Consider the following 21801-nt stretch of genomic DNA (forward strand, 5'->3'; position numbering starts at 1 on the left):
TACAGAAAAAGCTTTTGACAAAATTCAACACTCTGTCATGATAAAAGCACTCAATAAGGCAGCAATAAACAGAAACTGTCTCAATATAATAAAAGCCACATGTGAAAAACCCACAGCCATACTCAGTTATGAAAGATGAAAAGCTTTTAAGATCAGGAACAAAGCAAAGATGTCTACTCTCACCAAGTCTATTCAGGATTGTACTGAAAGTCCAAACTAAATTAATTAAATAAGAAAAAGAAAAGCCATTTGGATTGGAATAGAAGAAGTAAAATTACCGTATGTGTATGATCTTGCAAAGAGAAAACCCTAAAGATCCCTCCAAAAATTAATAAATAAATAACTATACTCTTAGAACTATTAAGTTCAGAAAAAGATACAACTCAATACACAAAATCAGCTGCATTTCTATCACTAAACAAAACCTGAAAAGGAAATTAAGAAAACAGTTGTGTTTAAAATAGAATCAAAAAGACTAAAATACTAAAAAAAAATTAACCAAGGAAGTAAAAGATATGTGCACTGAAAGGTAGAAAACCATGATAAAAGCAATTAAGACATAAAACAATGGAAAGGCAACTCATATTTATAAGATGTTGGTACCACCCAAGTTGATCTGCATGTTCAATGCAAATCTCCATTTTAAAATCCTAGAGATTTTTTGTGTGTGCAAAAATAGAAGAATCTATCCTAGAATTCATATGGAAGCTCAAGGGACAGTGAATAGCCAGAACCATCCTGAAAAAGAACAAATTTGTAGAGCTCACACTTCGATTTAAAATTTACTACAGTCTAGGTTCGATACAGGATGCTTGGGGCTGGTGCACTGGGATGACCCAGAGAGATGATATGGGGAGGGTGGTGGGAGGGGGTTTCAGGAATGAGAACTCATGTACACCCGTGGCGGATTCATGTCAGTGTATGGCAAAACCAATACAGTATTGTAAAGTTAAATAAATAAATTTAAAAAAAAGAGCAAAAAAATAAATAAATAAAATCAATTCATAAAGCACAATTAAATAAAATAACATCAGAATATTTTTTAAAATTTATTTTAATCCCCTGCTTATTCAATAGAAGGAAGGATATCTTTATTTAGTAAATATTAAAAGGTTCATAAGGATTCAATAATATTTGAGATAATAAAGCAAGCAGTTTTTACTTTCTAAAAAAAAAAAAAATTACTACAAAGCTGCAGTGATCAAATGTGTGGCAATGGCATGAAGACAGACATAAAAACCAATGGAGTAAAATAGAGAGCCCGGATATAAACCCTTGCATGTGTGATCAAATGATTTTTTACAAGGTTACCAAGTCCCTCCAATGGGAACAAGATAGTCTTTTAGACAGATGATCCTAGAAAACCGGATATCCTAATGTAAAAGAATGGAATTGAGCCTTACCTAATGCCACATTCAAAAATAAACTCCAAATGGATCAAAGATCTAAATATATGAGTTCTTAGAACATAAAGCAGAAGTCTCTAAAGAAGACTTTAGATTTGGCAATGAATTCTTATAACACCAAAGGTATAGGCAACAAAAGAAAAGATAAATTGGACTTCATGAAAATTTGAAACTTTTATTGGACTTCATGAAAATTTGAAACTTTTATGCATCAAAGAACACATTCAAGAGAGTGAGAAGGCAACTTACATGATATGAGAAAAGATTTGCAAATGATAACGTCTAATAATGGATTAATATCCAAAACATATAGAGAACTTAATGAAACTCAACAACAAAAAGCAAGCAACACAACTAAAAAATGAACAAAGGACCTGAATATACATTTAACCAAAGAAGATATATGAATAACCAATAAGCATGTGAAAAGATGTTCAATATCCCTAATCACTAGAGAAATGCAAAACAAAACCACAATGAGACACCACTTCACACCTATTAGAGTGACTCTTATCAAAAACAAGAGTGGGCTTCCCTTGTGGGCTTCCCTAGTGGGCTTCCCTTGTGGCTCAGCTGGTAAAAAAAATCCACCTGCAGTGCGGGAGGCCTAGGTTCAATCCCTGGGTTGGGAAGATCCCCTGGAGAAGGGAAAGGCTATCCATTCTAGTATTCTTGCCTGGAGAATTCCATGGACTGTATAGTCCATAGGGTCACAAAGAGTTGGACACAACTGAGTGACTTTCACTTATCAAAAAACAAAAACCCAAAAGAACCACCCCCCCAAAAATGGCAGGTGTTGGCAAGAATGTGGAAAAATTGAGACCTTTTAAGCTGTTGGTGGGAAGGTAAAATGATGCAGCAAGAGTGGAAAACACTATAGAAACTCCTCAAAAGTTTTAAAATAGTTATATAACACACTAATCTCCCTTCTGGGGGTGTACCACAAAGACTTGAAAGCAGGGTCCCAAGATAATTGTAGACCCATATTCATAGCAGTATTATTCACATTAGCCCAAATAATTGAAAACAGGGTCCCAAGATAATTGTAGACCCATATTCATAGCAGTATTATTCACATTAGCTAAGACCTGAAAGCAACCCATGTGTCTTAACAAATGAATGGATAAACAAAATGTGGTATAGACATGTAATATCATTTAGCCTTAGAAAGAAGGGTAATTCTGACAAATGCTGTAGCGTGGATGAACACTGAGAACATTATACTAAGTGAAATAAGCCAGTCACAAAAAGATAGGTGTGTGTGATTCCACTTATTTGAGGTACCTAAACCAAATTGTAGAGACAGAAAGTAGAATGGTCGTTGCCAAGTGAAAGTCGTTCAGTTGTACCTAACTCTTTGCGACTCCATGGACTATACAGTCCATGGAATTCTCCAGGCCAGAATACTGGAGTGGGTAGCTTTTCCCTTCTCCAGGGGATCTTCCCAACATAGGAATCAAACACAGGGATCAAACCCAGGTCTCCCACAATGCAGGCAGATTCTTTACCAGCTGAGCCACAAGGGAAGCCCGGTGATTGCCAAAGGCTGTGAAAAGGGAAAATGGGCAATTACTATTCAATGGATAAGTTCTGGAAGCTGGAAAGTGTTCTGGAGGTGGTGATTGTGACACAATAGGAATGTACTTAGGAATACTGAATTGTACACTTAAAAATGATTAAGAGGATAAACACTATATTGTGTGTATTTTACCATAGTTAAAACATATTTTAGTTTATTGAAGGCCCAAAAAAGGTTTTGTTTTATACCTATTGATATATACATTATTAGGTATTAAAAATGAGAAAAGTAAGGTAAAATCGCTCAGTCGTGTCTGACTCTTTGCGACCCCATGGACTTCTCCGTCCATGGGATTCTCCAGGCAAGAATACTGGAGTGGATTGCCATTTCCTTCTCCAGGGGATCTTCCCGACCCAGGTATCGAACCCGGGTCTCCCGCATTGGAGGCAGACGCTTTAACCTCCGAGCCACCAGGGAAGCCCAAATTTTAAAATATTCATTTAAGATAACAATAATAAACCACTACATGTTGTAAGTAGTTTTGAACATGTATTCTGTTCTGTGTAAGCATCCATTTCCATGGGATATAAACCTAAAATTTCTGGGTCTTAGGATATGTGCATCTTCAAATTTACCATAGCAGTTGATGCCAAAGTTTTTCCATCAGTTCTTTATGAGCTCCCTTTCTTCCACATCCTTGCCAACACTTGGTATTTTTAATCTTATTAAAATTTAGTTTCATTTTAATTAAGAGACTTAACATTTTTAACCTTTCTCAAGGGAAATATGTAGTAGTGCCTTCTTTGTTCAATTCACGAATACTAATGTGATAGAGTAAACTTTCTTATGTTTACTGGGTTTTTGGATTTTTTTCTTCATTGAACTGTGCAATTTTTGCCTATTTTTCTATTGGATTACCTTTTTTTCTTGCTGTTTTGTAGGGGTTTTTTTGTGTATATTCTGATTATAAGCTCTTTGTGTTTTATATATATATATATATATATATATGTAGTCTGACACCAGGTTTACTTACCTTTATGGAAGGACAGGAGATGCAGTATGTTAGCATTATAGCATCAGGTATATAATGCCATATTTTAGCCCCGCCATGAACTGTTTGGTTTTAATGTGAGAAAACCAGGTAAGTAAATGTGGACTACTCTGGCGTGTAAGATTATAAAATCTAAGATCTTGTAACAGCCGATATATCCAACTGTTAGATCCCTGAAGGGACTCATTTGTTTACAAGAATCTCACTAAGTACAGGGAAGCTATGGCCTTTGTTTTTCAGTAGGCTTTTACAGTTTATTAACAGGTTTCCAAATCTAGATGTGGTTCATTAAGATAGGATCATTTTTGCAATAAGTAATGTTGCTTGATAACAAATCTGACCTTTTTATTAATCTTATCTAGTACATTTCCATGGAAATAAATGCTAGAAAGTAAACTCAGGTCATTTCCTCATGAAGAAAGGGTTTCGGTCTGTTGGTTAACCCTTTCTCCCTGGAAAAAAATTGGTATCTTTACAAAATTGAACTTTCTAATCCATGAATATGGTATATTTCTCAATCTGTTTAGATCTCCATTATTTTCTCATAATAATGCTTAACAGATTTTTTTATAGACGTCATGCACATTATTTATAGGTTTATTTCTTAGTACTTTAACAAAAAATACTGTAAAAATTGTAATTTCTGACTGCTTTTGTTGGTGTATAAGAATGCAGTTGGTTTTGTACATTGTTTTTTATATCCTACAACCTTTAAAATTCTCTTATTCGAATCAATTATCTGTAGATTTCTTTAGATTTTCTATATAATCACATTATATATAAAAAATATCAGTTGTAATTTTGTTTCTTTTCTAATGATTATACCATTATATATTTTTCCAGCCTTAATGCAACTGCAGGGACCTTCAGTACAATGTTGAATAAAAGTGGTGAAAGATTCTCAATCTCAAAGGGAAAACATTGAATATTTACCATTGTGATATTTGTTATAGTCTTTATACAAGTTAAGGAACTTTTTGGTTACTGTTAGTTTGCAAGGTTATTTTATAGAATATAAATGAACATAAAATTTTATTAATTTTCTCTATTTAGATGGTTTCTGTATGTTTTCCCTGTAATTTGTTAATATGGCAAGTTACTTCAGTAGATTTGCTAATAAGTCAAATATGCATTCCTGTGCTAAGTCCCGTTTGTTCAATTTATAAATTGCTAGATTCAATATATTAATGTTTTCATTAAGACTTTGCCTCTATATTCATGACTTTTTTGTAATTTTGTCTTATCCTACTGAATTTTTCTAATAAGATTTGCTTGGTTTTGATTTGCATTTCTCTAATAATTATCACTGATAACCATATTTTTGTGTGTCTATTGGCCATCTGTGTCTTCTTTGGAGAAATGTCTGTTTAGGTCTTTTGCCCGTTTTTTGATTGGGTTCTTTTTTGGTTATTGAGTTATATGAGCTGTTTATATATTTTGATGCCCTTGATGGTCGCATCATTTGCAAATATTTTCTCCCAGTCTGTAGGTTGGCTTTTCATTTTGTTTATGTTTTCCTTTGCTGTACAGAAGCTTGTAAGTTTGATTTGGTCCCATTTGTTTTTTGTTTGTTTGTATGTTTGCTTTTATTTATATTGTCCTGGGAGACTGATGTAAGAAAACATTGGTACAATTTATGTCAGATAATTTTTTCACCTATGTTCTTTTCTAGGCATTTTATTGTATCATGTCTTATATTTAGGTCTTTAAGCCATTTTTAGTTTATTTTTGTGTATGTTGTATGGGTGTGTTCTAACTTCATTGATTTGCATGCAACTGTCCAACTTTCCCAGCACCACTTGCTGAAGAGACTGTCTTTTTCCCATTGTTTATTCTTGCCTCCTTTGTCGTAGGTTAATTGACGGTAGGTATGTGAGTTTATTTCTGGGCTCCCTGTTCTGTTCCATTGATCCATCTATCTGTTTTTGTGCCAATAGCATGATGTTTTGATTACTGTAGCCTTGTAGTATTATCTAAGGTTTAGGAAGGTTATGCCTCCTGCTTTGTTTTATTTTAGGATTATTTGTTATAGTTCTGTTAAAAATGTCATGGGTAATTTGATAAGGATCCACTCTTGGACATATACCCAGAGTTGTATAATTCAAAAATATACATGTACCACTGTGTTCATTTCAGCACTGTTTACAATAGCAAGACATAGAAATAACATAAATGTCTTTTGATAGATGAATAGATAAAGCTGTCTTTCTCAGAAAGAGAAAGATACCATATTATATCCTTATATGAGGAATCTAAAATCTGACACAGATGAATATGTCTACGAAACAGAAAGAGACTCACAGACATAGAGAACAGACTTGTGGTTGCCAAGTAGGGGCAGGAGAGAGGGATAGTGGGGGAATTTGGGAGAGCAGATGCAAACTAGTATATATAGGATGGATAAACAACAAGGTCCTACTGTGTAACACAGAGAACTATATCCAGTATCCTGTGATAAACCAAAATGGGAAAAAATATGAAAAATAGTATATATGTGTATGACTGAGTCATTTCAGGTTAAGTGACTAGAGGGGTTTGAAAGTCACAGAAATTAGCACAACATTGTAAATCAATTATATTTCAATAAAAAAAATTTTTTTAAGTACCTTGAGGGAAAAATAAGATTTGGTTGGATCATGAAATGAGATGGGGAATTAAATTCATTTTTCTTGTTCTCTAGAAGAATTTGTGTAATGTTGGAGATATTTCTTCCTTGAGTGTTTGGTAGAATTTATCATTGAAGCCAACATAATTTTTTATAAGAAGGTTTTTAACTACAAAGTCAATTTCTTTAAGTATTAGAACTCTCCATTTTAATTTTTAAAATTTCTTCTAGCTATGCTTTTCTAGGAATATCTTCCCTCTTTTTTTCTTGGTCAGTCATGCTATGGGTTTATTCAATTTTGTCTTTTCAGAGAAGCAACTTCTGGTTTTATTAATCCTTTTTATTGCATGTTTACTTTCTGTTTCATTAGTTTTTGCTTTCATTTTTGTTGAGGCTAGTTGCTGTACAATATTATATAAGTTTTAGGTGTACAACAGTGATTCACAATTTTTAAAGGTTTTATTCCATTCGTAGTTATAAAATATTGGCTATATTCTGTGTTATAGATTTTAGTGCTCTTATCTTTATTATTTTGTTTTTTCTACTTTAGAGGGTGGAGGGGATCATATTGCTATTAAGGTGCAGTTCTACCTCTTCACTCACTCTTCCAGATCAGTGATTAAGAAAGGAGAGTCTCACTCCCTCTGGTTTTCTGGTCAGTCCAGGTCTCGGCTTGGACATTTCTTAGAAGGTTGTGTAAAGTTGTCTAAGATTTGTTCGCATTTTTAAAAATGTGTTCAAATGTTAGTTCTACTTTCCTGTTAGCAAAAGCCCCTCTCAATATGATTTTGTTACAGAATAATCTTTCTGATTGTCTGGCAGTAGAATAACAAAGCTGAACTTTCAGTTTTACTATGAGAATAAAATGAAGTTATTTAAATAAAAACACTTTGAAGAAAAGATGGAAACAGTAGTGATACAAGTATTCTTGTTCTCATCACTGCTGTTGTTTTGGGCTTACCAAATGTTAAATTTATCCAAAGTTCCCTCAACCATTTGCAATAATTTACAGTTGAGAGAAGATTCCCCAGAATCACTAGTAGGGAGACCAAAATTTCTGCAGCTTCAGCAATGATAGTGTGTATCTCATTGTTGTGTACTTAGTTCTAGTTCTAGTTCCAACCAGTAATCTAAAATCCAAGAGGCTGGGCAAAGGGTTTTATTAATAGAATACTCCTAGGTTTCTCTTGGGTCGAATACCTTTTTAAAAATCAATTAATTTCGTATACAACGGGCTGTGATCTAAGTTCTGAAAAAGTTAAGTTGACTGAGGCAATTACTAGTCTCAAAAAATGGACAGTTTTTATTGAGGTCCTAAAACTGTTCTACCTCAAAGTGTGAAATTTGTGTTGCTTAAGAGAACAGACTCTGGAATGGGAACACCTTAGTATAGATTGTAACTCCTCCAATTCGAGATGTGTAATGTCAGTTTCTTCAACTGAAATTGGAAGCAACAATACTATCTCAGAGGAGCTGTGAGATTAAATGAGCTATTCCATGTATAGATTTTAACATTGCATACGGGACATAGTAGGCTCTCAGAATATAAGAGTAAATGAAAAGTTAGTCTTTTTGTAGAAAGAAGAACTGAATATATTGTAGTAAAAATATTATAAGAGACATACAGAATCAAAGGAACATTTTAAAAATGCTCCTGCTGACTAGGAGTTGGAATGAGAGTTCATGTTGGTGATGACAGTTGAACTTGATCTTGAAAGTGGGGTGGAATTGTAGTAGCTATGCTTGGGACAGAGGATATTCGTAGTTGGGTGACAACCTGTATGATCAAAAGACTGGAAGTGGGGGATCTGGGAGCTAGGCAGAAAAGCATAGTGATTTTAGAGAATAATGAGTTATCTAGAGAGTAGAAACATTGAAAGAGTTTGCTATTCAATGCTCAGTATTTTGACATCATGTTTGTATGTTCTAGAGGGCTTCCCTGGTAACTCAGCTGGTAAAGAATCCCCCTGCTGTGTGGGAGACCTGGGTTTGATCCCTGGGTTGGAAGATCCCCTGGAGAAGGGAAAGGCTACCTACTCCAGTATTCTGGCCTGGAGAATTCCATGGACTGTATAGTCCATGGAGTCGCAAGGAGTCAGACACGACTGAGCGACTTTCACTTTACACTTTTGAGAGCCATTAGAGGCTTCAACCTGCATTTTTAAATTGTTTCTATGGCAGTAGATCAGAAAAGGGAGAATTTGGAAAAAGGAAGACCTATTAGGAAGATTTTGCAATAACCTAGGCAAAAGAAGATAAATGGCAAAAAACACTACAACAGTACAATAAAAATTGGCCATGAATTAACTAGTAAAGGATGATAGGTGAAGGAAGAGTTCAAAGCTGATTCTGAGATTAAGAGTCTAAATGATTGGGACAATTTAATTGTGATATAGTTTGTAGATATAATGAAAATGAAGCAGGTTATAAGGGAAAAGTATAATTATGGTTTGGGACATATTGAATTTTATGTGGCAGGAAGGACAGCCAGCTGGAAATGTCAGCTTGAGGTAGTATGAGCTATAAATGTCTATTTGGGAATTATCTGCATGGAAGTGATGATTGGAATCCTGGGAATGAATCAACTCAAAGTGTGGAGAGAGAAAACTATTTAGAGCAATACCTAGAGGAATATATGCTTGTATCAGTGGAAGAAGGAGAAACAGCCAAAGAGAACCAGTCATAGGCAGAGGGGTAGAGTAGAAAAAAGTCGAATAGAAATTTCTTGGTTTTTTCCAGTCACAAGGTTGTGTCCAATTCTTTGCGACCCTATGGATTGCAGCATGCCAGGCTTCCTTGTCCTTCACCATCTCCAGAATTTACTCAAACTCATGTCCATTGAGTCGGTGATGCCATCCAACCATCTCATCCTCTGTCACCCCTTCTCCTTGTGCAAATTTTTTACAACTATTGAAATTTAGGAAACTTTGTAACAAGTTATTTGACTAGATTTCCTTAAAGAGATCCTATTTCTGTTGTTAGCAAGAATAATTAGGTGGCCTTACTATCTTTAATACTCTGTATAATATGCTATGTTAACAGAAATAATATATTAATATTATCTATATTAGAATGTAGAATTACCAAGTCAAACTGGTTTCAAGTCCCTGTTCCTTTCTACTCTTACCACTTTAAATTGCCTTTATAATCATGATGCTTGACATCTGCTGTAGTTCTCAGTAAAACTGAGATGATGCAATTTTATCCACAAAGTGGCTTGATTGAGAGAGAACTGGGTGTGCGTGCTCAGTGCATGCTTCAGTTGTGTCCGACTCTTTGAGACCCTGAGACTATAGCCTGCCAGGCGTTTCTGTCCGTGGAATTCTCCAAGCAAGAATACTGGAGTGGGTTGCCAAGCCCAGGGATTGAACCCACATCTTCATTGTAGGCAGATTCTTTACCACTGAGCTACTGGGGAAGTCAAGAGAACTGGGAGGATCACTTAATTGTGCAGACTCTCATCATTCTTATCATAAGATTACCATTAGAATGGCTTTAAGATATTTCCTCTCTCAGTGCATAAAAAAAGTCAGCTGTAAAATCTGCACTTTACTTTCCTAAAATGTTGAATAGAGATGCCTTCTGATACATCTGGTCATTGCAAAAATACAAACAACAACTTTTAAATAGTTTGGTTCTACCCTTAATGGCCAGATTTTGGTGTCTTCTTTTCTTTAGAAAACAATAGATTACAAAGTCACTTGTAGCTTCCTTTTTTTTTTTTTTTTCACTAAACCCATAAAAAAGATTGTCAAAAATTCCAAGTACCCCATTTTGCCATTAGAGTATCAATATTACCTTCTAGTTAAAGCATTGTTTACAAAAAAGTTTTCCACTATCTTGAGGAATTCATAGCCTTTAAAATGTCCAGTTCAGTTCAGTTGCTCAGTCGTTTCCGACTCTGCAGCCCCATGAACCACAGCACACCAGGCTTCCCTGTCCATCACCAACTCCCGGAGTTTACCGAAACTCATATCCATCTAGTCGGTGATGCCATCCAACCATCTCATCCTCTGTCATCCCCTTCTCCTCCTGCCCCCAATCCCTCCCAGCATCAGGGTCTTTTCCAGTGAGTCAACTCTTCACGTGAGGTGGCCTCAACTTTAGCATCAGTCCTTCCAATGAACACCCAGGACTAATCTCCTTTAGAATGGACTGGCTGGAACTCCTTGAGTCCAAGGGACTCTTCAAGAGTCTTCTTCAAAAGCATAAATTCTTCAGCGCTCAGCTTTCTACACAGTCCAACTCTCACATCCATATGTGACCACTGGAAAAACCATAGCCTTGACTAGACGGACCTTTGTTGACAAAGTAATGTCTCTGCTTTTTAATATGCTGTCTAGGTTTGTCATAACTTTCCTTCCAAGGAGTATAAGCGTCTTTTAATTTCATGGCTGCAATCACCAACTGCAGTGATTTTGATCCCTGAGTTGGGAAGATCCCCTGGAGGAGAAAATGGCAACCTCTCTAGTATTCTTCCCTGGAGAATCCCATGGACAGAGGAGCCTGGTGGGCTATAGTCCATAAGATCGCAAATGGCTGGACATGACTAAAATGACTTAGCATGCACACGATCAGATGGTTAATAAAAAGTAAGAAATTACATCCTTCATGTTTCTTGCTAGTCTTCTCACAGGAGCAGTAAATATACATATCTTCATTATGTGAGGCTGATGATTTTAATTGTTTAGCATTAACATCCTTTTGTCAAATGGGGACATCATTGGTCTTTCTTAAGTAAGCTGTGTGGCAAGAGTGGTTTCCTTATTAAACTCAAATGATATTAAGATAAATAATTGTTCTCCTTTCACCTTATTTTATAAGGCTTCTATTTACCTTATAGCCAGCACTCTTGCTAGCAATATTTAAAGTCCAGAAAGTTTTAGTAGTTTTCTTTATCAGTTCAGTTCAGTCGCTTCAATTCAGTTCAGTCGCTCAGTCATGTCTGACTCTTTGCGACCCCATGAATAGCAGCATGCCAGGCCTCCCTGTCCATCACCAACTCACAGAGTTCACTCAGATTCACGATCATCGAGTCAGTGATGCCATCCAGCCATCTCATCCTCTGTCGTCCCCTTCTTCTCCTGCCTCCAATCCCTCCCAGCATCAAAGTCTTTTCCAGTGAGTCAACTCTTCTCATGAGCTGGCCAAAGTATTGGAGTTTCAGCTTTAGCATCTTTCCTTCCAAAGAAATCCCAGGGCTGATCTCCTTCAGAATGGACTGGTTGGATCTCCTTGCAGTCCAAGGGACTCTCAAGAGTCTTCTCCAACACCACAGTTCAAAAGCATCAATTCTTCGGCACTCAGCCTTCTTCACAGTCCAACTTTCACATCCATATTTGACCACAGGGAAAACCATAGCCTTGACTAGACGGACCTTAGTTGGCAAAGTAACGTCTCTGCTTTTGAATATGCTATCTGGGTTGGTCATAACTTTCCTTCCAAGGAGTAAGCGTCTTTTAATTTCATGACTGCAGTCACCATCTGCAGTGATTTTGGAGCCCCCAAAAATGAAGTCTGACATGTTTCCACTGTTTCCCTATCTATTTCCCATGAAGTGATGGGACCGGATGCCATGATCTTCGTTTTCAGAATGTTGAGCTTTAAGCCAACTTTTTCACTCTCCTCTTTCACTTTCATCAAGAGGCTTTTTAGTTCCTCTTCACTTTCTGCCATAAGGGTGGTGCCATCTGCATATCTGAGGTGATTGATATTTCTCCCGGCAGTCTTGATTCCAGCTTGTGTTTCTTCCAGTCCAGCATGTCTCATGATGTACTCTACATATGAGTTAAATAAGCAGGGTGACAATATACAGCCTTGATGTACTCCTTTTCCTATTTGGAACCAGTCTGTTGTTCCATGTCCAGTTCTAACTGCTGCTTCCTGACCTGCATACAGATTTCTCAAGAGGCAGGTCACGTGGTCTGGTATTCCCATCTCTTGAAGAATTTTCCCCAGTTTCTTGTGATCCACACAGTCAAAGGCTTTGGCATAGTCAGTAAAGCAGAAATAGATGTTTTTCTGGAACTCTCTTGCTTTTTCCATGATCCAGCGGATGTTCAGTCGCTTAGCCGTGTCCAACTCTTTGCAACCCCGTGGACTGCAGCACGCCAAGCTTCCCTGTCCATCACCAGATCCCAAAGCTTACTCAAACTCATGTCCATCAAGTCGGTGATGCCATCCAACCATCTCATCCTCTGTTGTCCCCTTCTCCTCCCGACTTCAGTCTTTCCCAGCATCAGGGTCTTTTCCAGTGAGTCAGTTCTTCCCATCAAGTAGCCAAAGTGTAGCATCAGCTGTTCTAATGAATATTCAAGACTGATTTCCTTTCGGATGGACTGGTTGGATCTCCTTGCAGTCCAAGGGACGCTCAAGAGTCTTCTCTAGCACCACAGTTCAAAGCATTAATTCTTCAGTTTTCAATTATATTAACTTCCAAAGTTACCATCCGTTCAGTTCAGTTGCTCAGTTCAGTCAGTTCAGTTGCTAAGTCGTGTCCAACTCTTTGCGACCCCGTGGACTGCAGCACACCACGCTTCCCTGTCCATCATCAGTTCCTGGAGCTTGCTCAAACTCATGTCTATCAACTCAGTGATGCCATCCAACCATCCCCTCCTCTGTCATCCCCTTCTCCTTCTGCCTTCAGTCTTTCCTAGGATCAGGGTCTTTTCCAGTGAGTCAGTTCTTCACATCAGGTGGCCAAAGTATTGGAGCTTCAGTTTCAGCATCAGCCCTTCCAGTGAATATTCAGGACAGAATTTCCTTTAGGATTCACTGGTTTGATCTCCTTGCGGTCCAAGGGACTTTCAAGAGTCTTCCCCAACAACACAGTTCAAAAGTATCAATCCTTCAGCACTCAGCATTTTTTATGGTCCAACTCTCACATCCCTTCATGACCGTTGGAAAAATCATAGCTTAGACTAGATGGACCTTTGTTAGCAAAGTAATATCTCTGCTTTTTAATATGCTGTCTAGGTTTGTCATAGCTTTTCTCCCAAGGAGCAAGCGCCTTTTAATTTCTTGGCTGCAGTCACCATCTGCAGTGATTTGGAGCCCAAGAAAATAAAATGTGTCACTGTTTCCATTGTTTCCCCATCTATTTGCCATGAAGTGATGGGACTAGATGCCATGATCTTAGTTTTTTGAATGTTGAGTTTTAAGCCAGCTTTTTCACTCTGTTTCATCAAGAGGCTCATTAGTTCCTCTTCACTTTCTGCCATAAGGGTGGTGTCTTCTGCATGTCTGAGGTTATTGATATTTCTCCCGGCAGTCTTGATTCCAGCTTGTGCTTCATCCAGCCTGCCATTCCACACGATGTATTCAGCATATGAGTTAAATATGCAGGGTGACAATATATGGCCTTGACGTACTCCTTTCCCAATTTGGAACCAGTCTGTTGTTCCATGTCCAGTTCTAACTGTTGCTTCTTGACCTGCATACAGATTTGTCAGGAGCCAAGTAAGGTGGTCTAGCATTCCCATCTCTCTGAGAATTTTTCAGTTTGTTGTGATCCACACAGTGAAAGGCTTTGGCGTAGTCAATAAAGCAGATATTTTTCTGGAACTCTCTTGCTTTTTCTGTGATCCAACGGATGTTGGCAACTTGATCTCTGGTTCCTTTGCCTTTTTAAAATTCAGCTTGAACATCTTTAAGTTCATAGTTCACATACTGTTGAAGCCTTGCTTGGAGAAATTTGAGCATTCCTTTGTTAGCATGTGAGATGAGTGCAATAGTTACCATCAGAAAATATGATTGTCACCAATAAAAGAAAATGGTTTTAAGAATAAAAAAAGCTTAGGATAAAAATCTTATTTTGAGTCTCTGTTTTGCTGTCATCATTGTTGTTTTAAGTATCTGAACAAGAGGGGAAGACCAAATAAATGGTTTAAGATTTAAAACGCACTGCTCCATACTCCCATGCATCTAACTGACCTAATAATATTCAAAAGTAGTCATCACTAATTCGAAGATATTTTGAGCAAATCCAAATTACATACTAATGTGTGCTATTGCTATCAACCCCTGATGTCTGTAATAACTCTAAATCTGTTTTGCCATCATTAAATCTAGGTAAGAAGTAGGTTTGAATATGGTTATCACTCCACTAAAATGGATATGATTCAGTTCAGTTCAGTTGCTCAGTCGTGTCCGACTCTTTGCGACCCCAAGAACCGCAGCACACCTGGCCTCCCTGTCCATCACCAACTCTTGGAGTTTACCCAAACTCATGTCCATTGAGTCGGCGATGCCATCTAACCATCTTATCCTCTGTCGTCCCCTTTCCTTCTGCCTTCAATCTTTCCCAGTATCAGGGTCTTTTCAAATGAGTCAGCTCTTTGCATCAGATGGCCAAAGTATTGGAGTTTCAGCTTCAACATCAGTCCTTCCAATGAACACCCAGGACTGATCTCCTTTAGGATGGACTGGTTGGATCTTCCTGCAGTCCAAGGGACTCTCAGGAGTCTTCTCCAACACCACAGTTCAAAAGCATCAATTCTTCAGCTCTCAGCTTTCTTTATAGTCCAACTCTCACATCCATACATGACCACTGGAGAAACCATAGCCTTGACTAGACGAACCTTTGTTGACAGAGTAATGTCTCTGCTTTTTAATATGATGACTGTATTTCTTTTTTTTTTTTTGCCTCTCCTTGTGGCTTGTGGATCTTAGTTCCCTGACTAGGGAACGAACTGGGTGCCTGCAATGAAAGCTCAAAGTCCTAACCAGGGAATTCCTGACTACAGTATTTTAAAAAACTATTATTTTGATCTCTCCATTACTAGCAAGTTATGCTACAGTTAGACTTCAAAATACATTATTTTTGATCTACTCAGAAAAGAACTACAGTTGTAGATGATTGCACTGGGGGAAAAAATTTTTTAGGATTTGAGAGTTATATAGATATTTAGCCTTAAGTATTTAAATACTTTAATATTTCCATCAGTGTAGCTCTTGGCCTGTTCTTATGTATAGGGTTAAAATCTTGCCTATCCACCTCTCTGTCAGGCAGACACCATAGGCTACAGCTGAAGATAATAGCTTAAGATTCATGTCTCCTTTCTGAGAGGTTACAGTTGTCTTGAAGTGACACTTTTGAAGGACCTAAACTGACATCAAAGTGTTCAAATGATTTGGTTAGGTCAATTAATGTTAATTTTCATTTTCCAGTAAATTATTTTAATGTTTTCCTCTTTTCTTCTTTTCTAGCCAAGTCCTATACCAAGTCCTGTTTTGGGACGAAAGCCGAATGCTAGTCAGTCATTACTTGTTTGGTGCAAAGAAGTTACAAAAAACTATCGGGGAGTGAAAATCACCAATTTTACTACGTCGTGGAGGAATGGTTTATCTTTTTGTGCAATATTACACCACTTTAGACCAGATTTAATGTAAGTAGAAAAACTTTCCATTCCTATAACTATTTCGCTAATAACAGTTCTTTTTAAATAATAGCATAGAATAATTTATCATGTGTCCTGAAATACTTGATTTTTTTTTATTACCCATATCTCAGAACAGTTTTTCCTTCTTGATGCTGAAAAACATTTTTTTCTGTTTCCAAAGAGCTTATTTTTTTCCTTAATCTCATATAAAAAACAGACTTCAAGTTACTATGAAAACTGTGTGTTTATTAAAATGAGACAAATAAGCTTGTAGCTGTTTATATGCTGACAACAAAGAATAACCTCATGATGAATTTGGTTGTCAAGACTAGTTGCTGGTCACCTGCCTTAACTTCTCTTTTAAATGGAAAGCTTCAGGCATTGGAACTTGTAATCACTGTTTTTATTTATTTATTTCCTTAATTTTCCACTCTATTAGTTTTGTTGATTGAATTCTTGTGAAATTGCTAGTTACTCTTTGATGTTACTGAATGTCAGATTTTAAGATTCAGTTTGTTGTAAAAACAGCTGTTTTTATCAATTACTGTATGTACCTACTATGCCATTTTCTCCCTCAGTGACTACAAGTCTCTGAATCCTCAAGACATTAAAGAGAACAACAAAAAGGTAAGAATTGCCAAAGGGAAAAAAATGCATAGTTTCAATTTTGCCTCCTCTGCAGGCTTTTATTAATTTGGGGAAAGTGAGGTTGTTTTGTCAGGTCCTAACTATAGCTCACAGAAGGTAGTCTGTTTCCTGCAGTTCAAGTAGGATGCATGGTTTACTCTAGTTTGTCATGGCCTTTAAAAATCACAAATGCCAGCCTGGCATCAGATGATAATAGTGCATAAGAGCTTCATTAACTGTTAAATATTTGCTAAGGCATGTTGCTTTTATTTAGCTTTTTAGCAAGATTTAGCTTTTAAAAAGTGCACCTCGAACTGTTGTGCTGCAAGTTCAGAAAAAGCCGTTGGGAGGGGATGAAAGCAGAAGCCTGATGAGTGTGCAAAAAAGAATGCATGTGTTCCCAGAGGCGACAAGATATGAACACTGGTTCTTTTCTCTTTTTTTCCCCACTTTCCCCTCCCCCCCTTTTCTGGTAAACTGTACAGCTTTTTCCACATAACTAATGTACTGAGGTCACAGCTTCCCAGTTGGTTTGGGGAAAATGTTGATCCTTTCATTCTTGAAAGTAGCTGCATAGGGCTGAGTGGCTAGAGCCCTTTGGGCCAGCCGACTGTGGCTGCAGGCTGACTTAACTCTGTATCCCCAAAATATAGCACAATATTAGTTTTCTGTGTGCGCCGCATGTAAGAAAGGAGGACGCACCTACCTCAACATATGGCAGGTACTCATTTAATGTTTTTTTTTCTGCTGAATTGAATTCTTCAACTGAAAAGTATTGTCTTAGAGCAAGAGCTGTGGATAGACTTGAGGGGATCCTCAACCATGCCTTGGGGGAAAAATTTATTTTCTCAGTTCTTTAACTGAAATGTAGCATTTTCTTCTGTTATAAATTTAGACATACCACTGTGAATTTAGACATAACAAATCACTGTAGTATTAGCTATGCCTGAGACCCCACTCCAGTACTCTTGCCTGGAAAATCCCATGGACGGAGGAGCCTGGTAGGCTGCAGTCCATGGGGTCGCTAAGAGTCGGACACGACTGAGCAACTTCACTTTCACTTTTCACTTTCATGCACTGGAGAAGGAAATGGCAACCTACTCCAGTGTTCTTGCCTGGAGAATCCCAGGGACAAGGGAGCCTGGTGGGCTGCCCCCTATGGGGTCACATAGAGTTGGACACGACTGAAGCGACTTAGCAGCAGCAAGAGAGACTCTTTCACCTTTAGAATCTCAGATGTTTTCATATCACTTTACAGTTGCAAACATCTACAACTACCTTTTAAGCTCATCACTTCTTCATAATTGTAGTAGTTGGTACATCCATAAAAAGTACATTTATTGTTTCTCAAATTCCATTTCCTATAATAGTTTCAAATATTTATTTTTCAATAATTGGTTTATTTTGTAATCATATGTGTTTTATGCACATTGAAGCATTATTCTGAGAAGGGATTCATTGCCCAAAAAATTAATGGGACAAAGTGATTAATAACCTCTAGGTTAAACGTTTTAATTTACTTTAAATAATTAAAACCACCAGTGATAAAAAGACTATAAAGGGAAACTTGATAGAAGTTCAATCAACAGATGATAATTTAAATCAATTTTTTTCTTACTTGTGTTGTTCTCTAAAGCCAAAAATTTATATTTCCATTTAAAAAATTCTTGTTTATTTGCAAATGCATGATGCTGGCCTTAGAGAAATACATTTAAAATCAGTTTTTTAAATTGAAATATGCTACCAGAAAAGGTAATCTTTAAAAGTCAGTATAATTTTCTTTATAGGAATCATGCATCAAAATAAGTCATTGTCATGAATTATTTCTTATATGATTTTGAGGAACTTGTGTCTATTAAAGCCAAATGCCTTGTTTTTCATCAGTTAACTTATATGGTTAGCCCACTGGATCTGTGAATGTGGAATCCTCAGATACAGAAGGCTAACTGTACTCCACCATTTTGCATCAGAGACTTGAGCATCCCTAGATTGTGTTATCTGCAGGGGGTGTTGGAATCAATCCCCATGGATACAGTAGACAACTGTTTCCTAAAATAAGACAGTTCTTTACCTGCATTTTCTTGTATTTGAATAAACTCATTTAAATGCAGAGAAGACCATTATAAAAGAAACCATTATTATTTTTTATAAAATGAAGCTTTCAAGTTACTGCTTAAAATTTTGAAAAACAGTTTTTATTTTACCTAGTTATATATTTTGAAAGAGTATGAGGAATTTCATTAGGGCATAAGTTATACTTCTTTATGTTATTTTTTTCAGAAACTTAATAATGATGACCATACTTTGGATTTACATATTACTACAAAGAGAAGTATATCCCATAAAATTTTCTTCTCAAATCTTAAAGGGCAGATAATTGTAGCTTTTTGAAAGAATTTTAATTTAGTTGATCCTATTCACTGCACAATTCAGTACATAATTGTTGTTATACTTTCCTTTTCATCACTTTGCACCTTCTTACCTGATATCTACATTGAGTATCAGTTGCTACCTGCAGATTTATTTCCAGCTTCACATGGTACTTCCCGATAACCCCATCTGCCCTTAATTGGACTTAAAACAGGACAAGAAACAATGCTTTTGTCTTAAGTTCCATGCAGGCAGATGCATAACATAACTGGCAGTGACTCCTTACCGATTAAATAACATTTAACAATGAATAAGACCATTTTCTGTGAAAGACCTTTTTTCCTATACATACCAACAGCTAAGACAGTAAGAGGTTAAAATTCCTTCATAAAGTCCTGACCTCACTTACAAGAAACCTGGTTTGTTTTTAAATGTTTTTTAACTGCAATTAGTGTGCATAAAATGAATTGCCACATGAAGCAAAACACCAGCAGGAGATTCCTCACAAGGAAGCAAATCATTTTCCCAGGTCTGTAAAAAGTGCTGAATAAACAAGGTATTTACCTTTGACATCTGATCTTAACTAGTATGTGAGTGTTTTAGATAATTGGAAAATGTTTAGAATACTGCCTGTGGTGCTTTTCCTGATGGCCTGCAATTGATGTCTGTCAATCAAGTTGTCAGGATGCGTGAAGAAGAAAATGACTTTAATTTTCCTAAAACATGTAAAATAACGAACAGGCCCAAACATGCCAATATTTTGAGGTATCTATATTATAAAACATAGTGCTGTGAAAATTGAAGAGGTTTTAGTATAACAGTTTATTTTTCATTTTCTTTCTTACTTACTCCATAATATTTATTAAACTATAGGAAGAATACAATACAAGGATTAAATTCAGAGGTAGAAATGCACTTTAACATGTATGTTCAAAAGACTAATGCCTTCTGAGTTGTTACATAATTTCCTAAACTTTCTTTTTAGAAAAACTTTGAATTACTATCCTATATCTAGGTTGTTACAAAGACTAGACATTTTACATCCCAAAGCAAGAATATAGCTAGAAGGTCCTTACTTTTTCCAACAGTATACCTCAGTGTTTAGCCGTATTTTTAGTGCTTCCTAGCAACACAGTGTTGTTTTCAAGAGTTAGTTCAGCATAGTAATAATTAATTGTAAATTGAGAAACAGCTTTGATTGTTCAAAACTAGAAAAACCTGATGTGCCACCGTCATTTAAAGGCTAACAAAAGTAATACAATGCAGCCTCACATTCTAAACTAGGTTGTCCTACTCAAAACATTTCATTCTTTCCAAAATGGATAGAGTGAAAATGCAGTCACCCTTCTCATCATGAAAATAAATCTTAATTGGGCATTTAAAAAATGTTTCTCTGTTTCTAGACTTAAATAGGAGTTATTTGTATTTTATACCAGGCAATCTAAGAGTTAGTTCTTTTGGAATATCAACCCGTACTTTATCGTCACAAATCACTGCAATTACGTGATCACTGAAAAGAGGTTGATAGGAATAATAAAGCTCCAGATGATTTATTATTTCCTTATACTTTAGTTTTTTTATCACAAAAATCAATTCTAAGGTTTTATTTTTAATTTTTAACTCTCATTTTTGCTTGTTCTCTTTAAACTTTTTTTGAGGTATCATCACCATATAATATTACATCAATTTCAAGTGTACCACTTAATAATTTGATATTTATATACACTGTGAAATGCTCACCACAATAAGTCTAGTTAACATCTATTATTTTGCTGTTTCTGCTGTTTTTAAAATGTGTAGGATAGTGGTGATGTTTTAAGTTTCTTCTAAAAAATTAAAATGTATGGATTGTCTTAACTCTTCAATATATCTTCTGTTTTTCTTTCCTCTGAAGGCATATGATGGGTTTGCCAGCATTGGAATTTCACGACTACTGGAGCCTTCTGATATGGTTTTATTAGCAATTCCTGACAAACTGACTGTTATGACCTATCTCTATCAAATAAGGGCACATTTCAGTGGCCAAGAACTGAATGTTGTTCAAATAGAAGAAAACAGCAGTAAAAGCACGTATAAAGTTGGAAACTATGAAACAGATACAAATAGTTCTGTTGACCAGGAAAAATTTTATGCAGAGCTTAGTGACCTGAAACGGGAGCCTCCACTGCAGCAGCCTCCCAGTGGAGCAGTCGACTTCACACCCCAGGACGACTCTGTATTTGTAAATGATAGTGGGGTTGGAGAGTCAGAAAGTGAACATCAGACTCCTGAGGATCACCTCAGTCCAAACACAGTTTCTCCACACTGTCGCAGGACTAAAAGTGACACAGAACCCCAGAAGTCCCAGCAGAACTCAGGAAGGACTTCAGGATCCGATGACCCTGGAATATGTTACAATACAGATTCAAACCACGCACAAGTTTCGTTAGGCAAGAAGAGACTATTGAAAACAGAGACTTTAGAATTAAGTGACTTATACATCAGTGATAAGAAGAAAGATGTGTCTCCACCCTTTATTTGCGAGGAGACAGATGAGCAAAAGCTTCAAAATCTAGACATCAGTGGTACTTTGGAGCAAGAAAAATTAGATAATTCCAGACCCGTAGAATGCAGATCAGATCCTGAATCATCTGTCAAAAAACCAAGTTTATCTCCCACTCCTAAACTTGGATACCTGTACAATAGAGATGCAGACCTTGCAAAGAAAAAACGAACTTCCCTGAGGCAGGCAGAGTCTGATTCAGATGCTGATAGACCCACCTTAAATCATGCAGATCATTCTGCAAAAACAGTCCAGGTAAGTGAGAATGATGAATACATAAATGTAGTAAATAGTTATCCTT

General features: G+C 36.6%; 1 protein-coding gene across 1 annotated transcript in view; it reads left to right on the forward strand.

Moving 5' to 3' along the window:
* EHBP1 (EH domain binding protein 1) overlaps positions 1 to 21801 on the forward strand; it is a 347498-nt gene that overhangs the window by 229164 nt on the left and 96533 nt on the right. Inside the window, exons 11-13 of the mRNA XM_052648636.1 lie at positions 15789 to 15967; positions 16540 to 16588; positions 20853 to 21755. Of these exons, the coding sequence (XP_052504596.1) occupies positions 15789 to 15967; positions 16540 to 16588; positions 20853 to 21755 (1131 nt within the window). The remainder of the gene's footprint in view (positions 1 to 15788; positions 15968 to 16539; positions 16589 to 20852; positions 21756 to 21801) is intronic.

This window comes from Budorcas taxicolor, chromosome 11 (assembly GCF_023091745.1).
Source record: "Budorcas taxicolor isolate Tak-1 chromosome 11, Takin1.1, whole genome shotgun sequence".
Taxonomy (NCBI): domain Eukaryota; kingdom Metazoa; phylum Chordata; class Mammalia; order Artiodactyla; family Bovidae; genus Budorcas; species Budorcas taxicolor.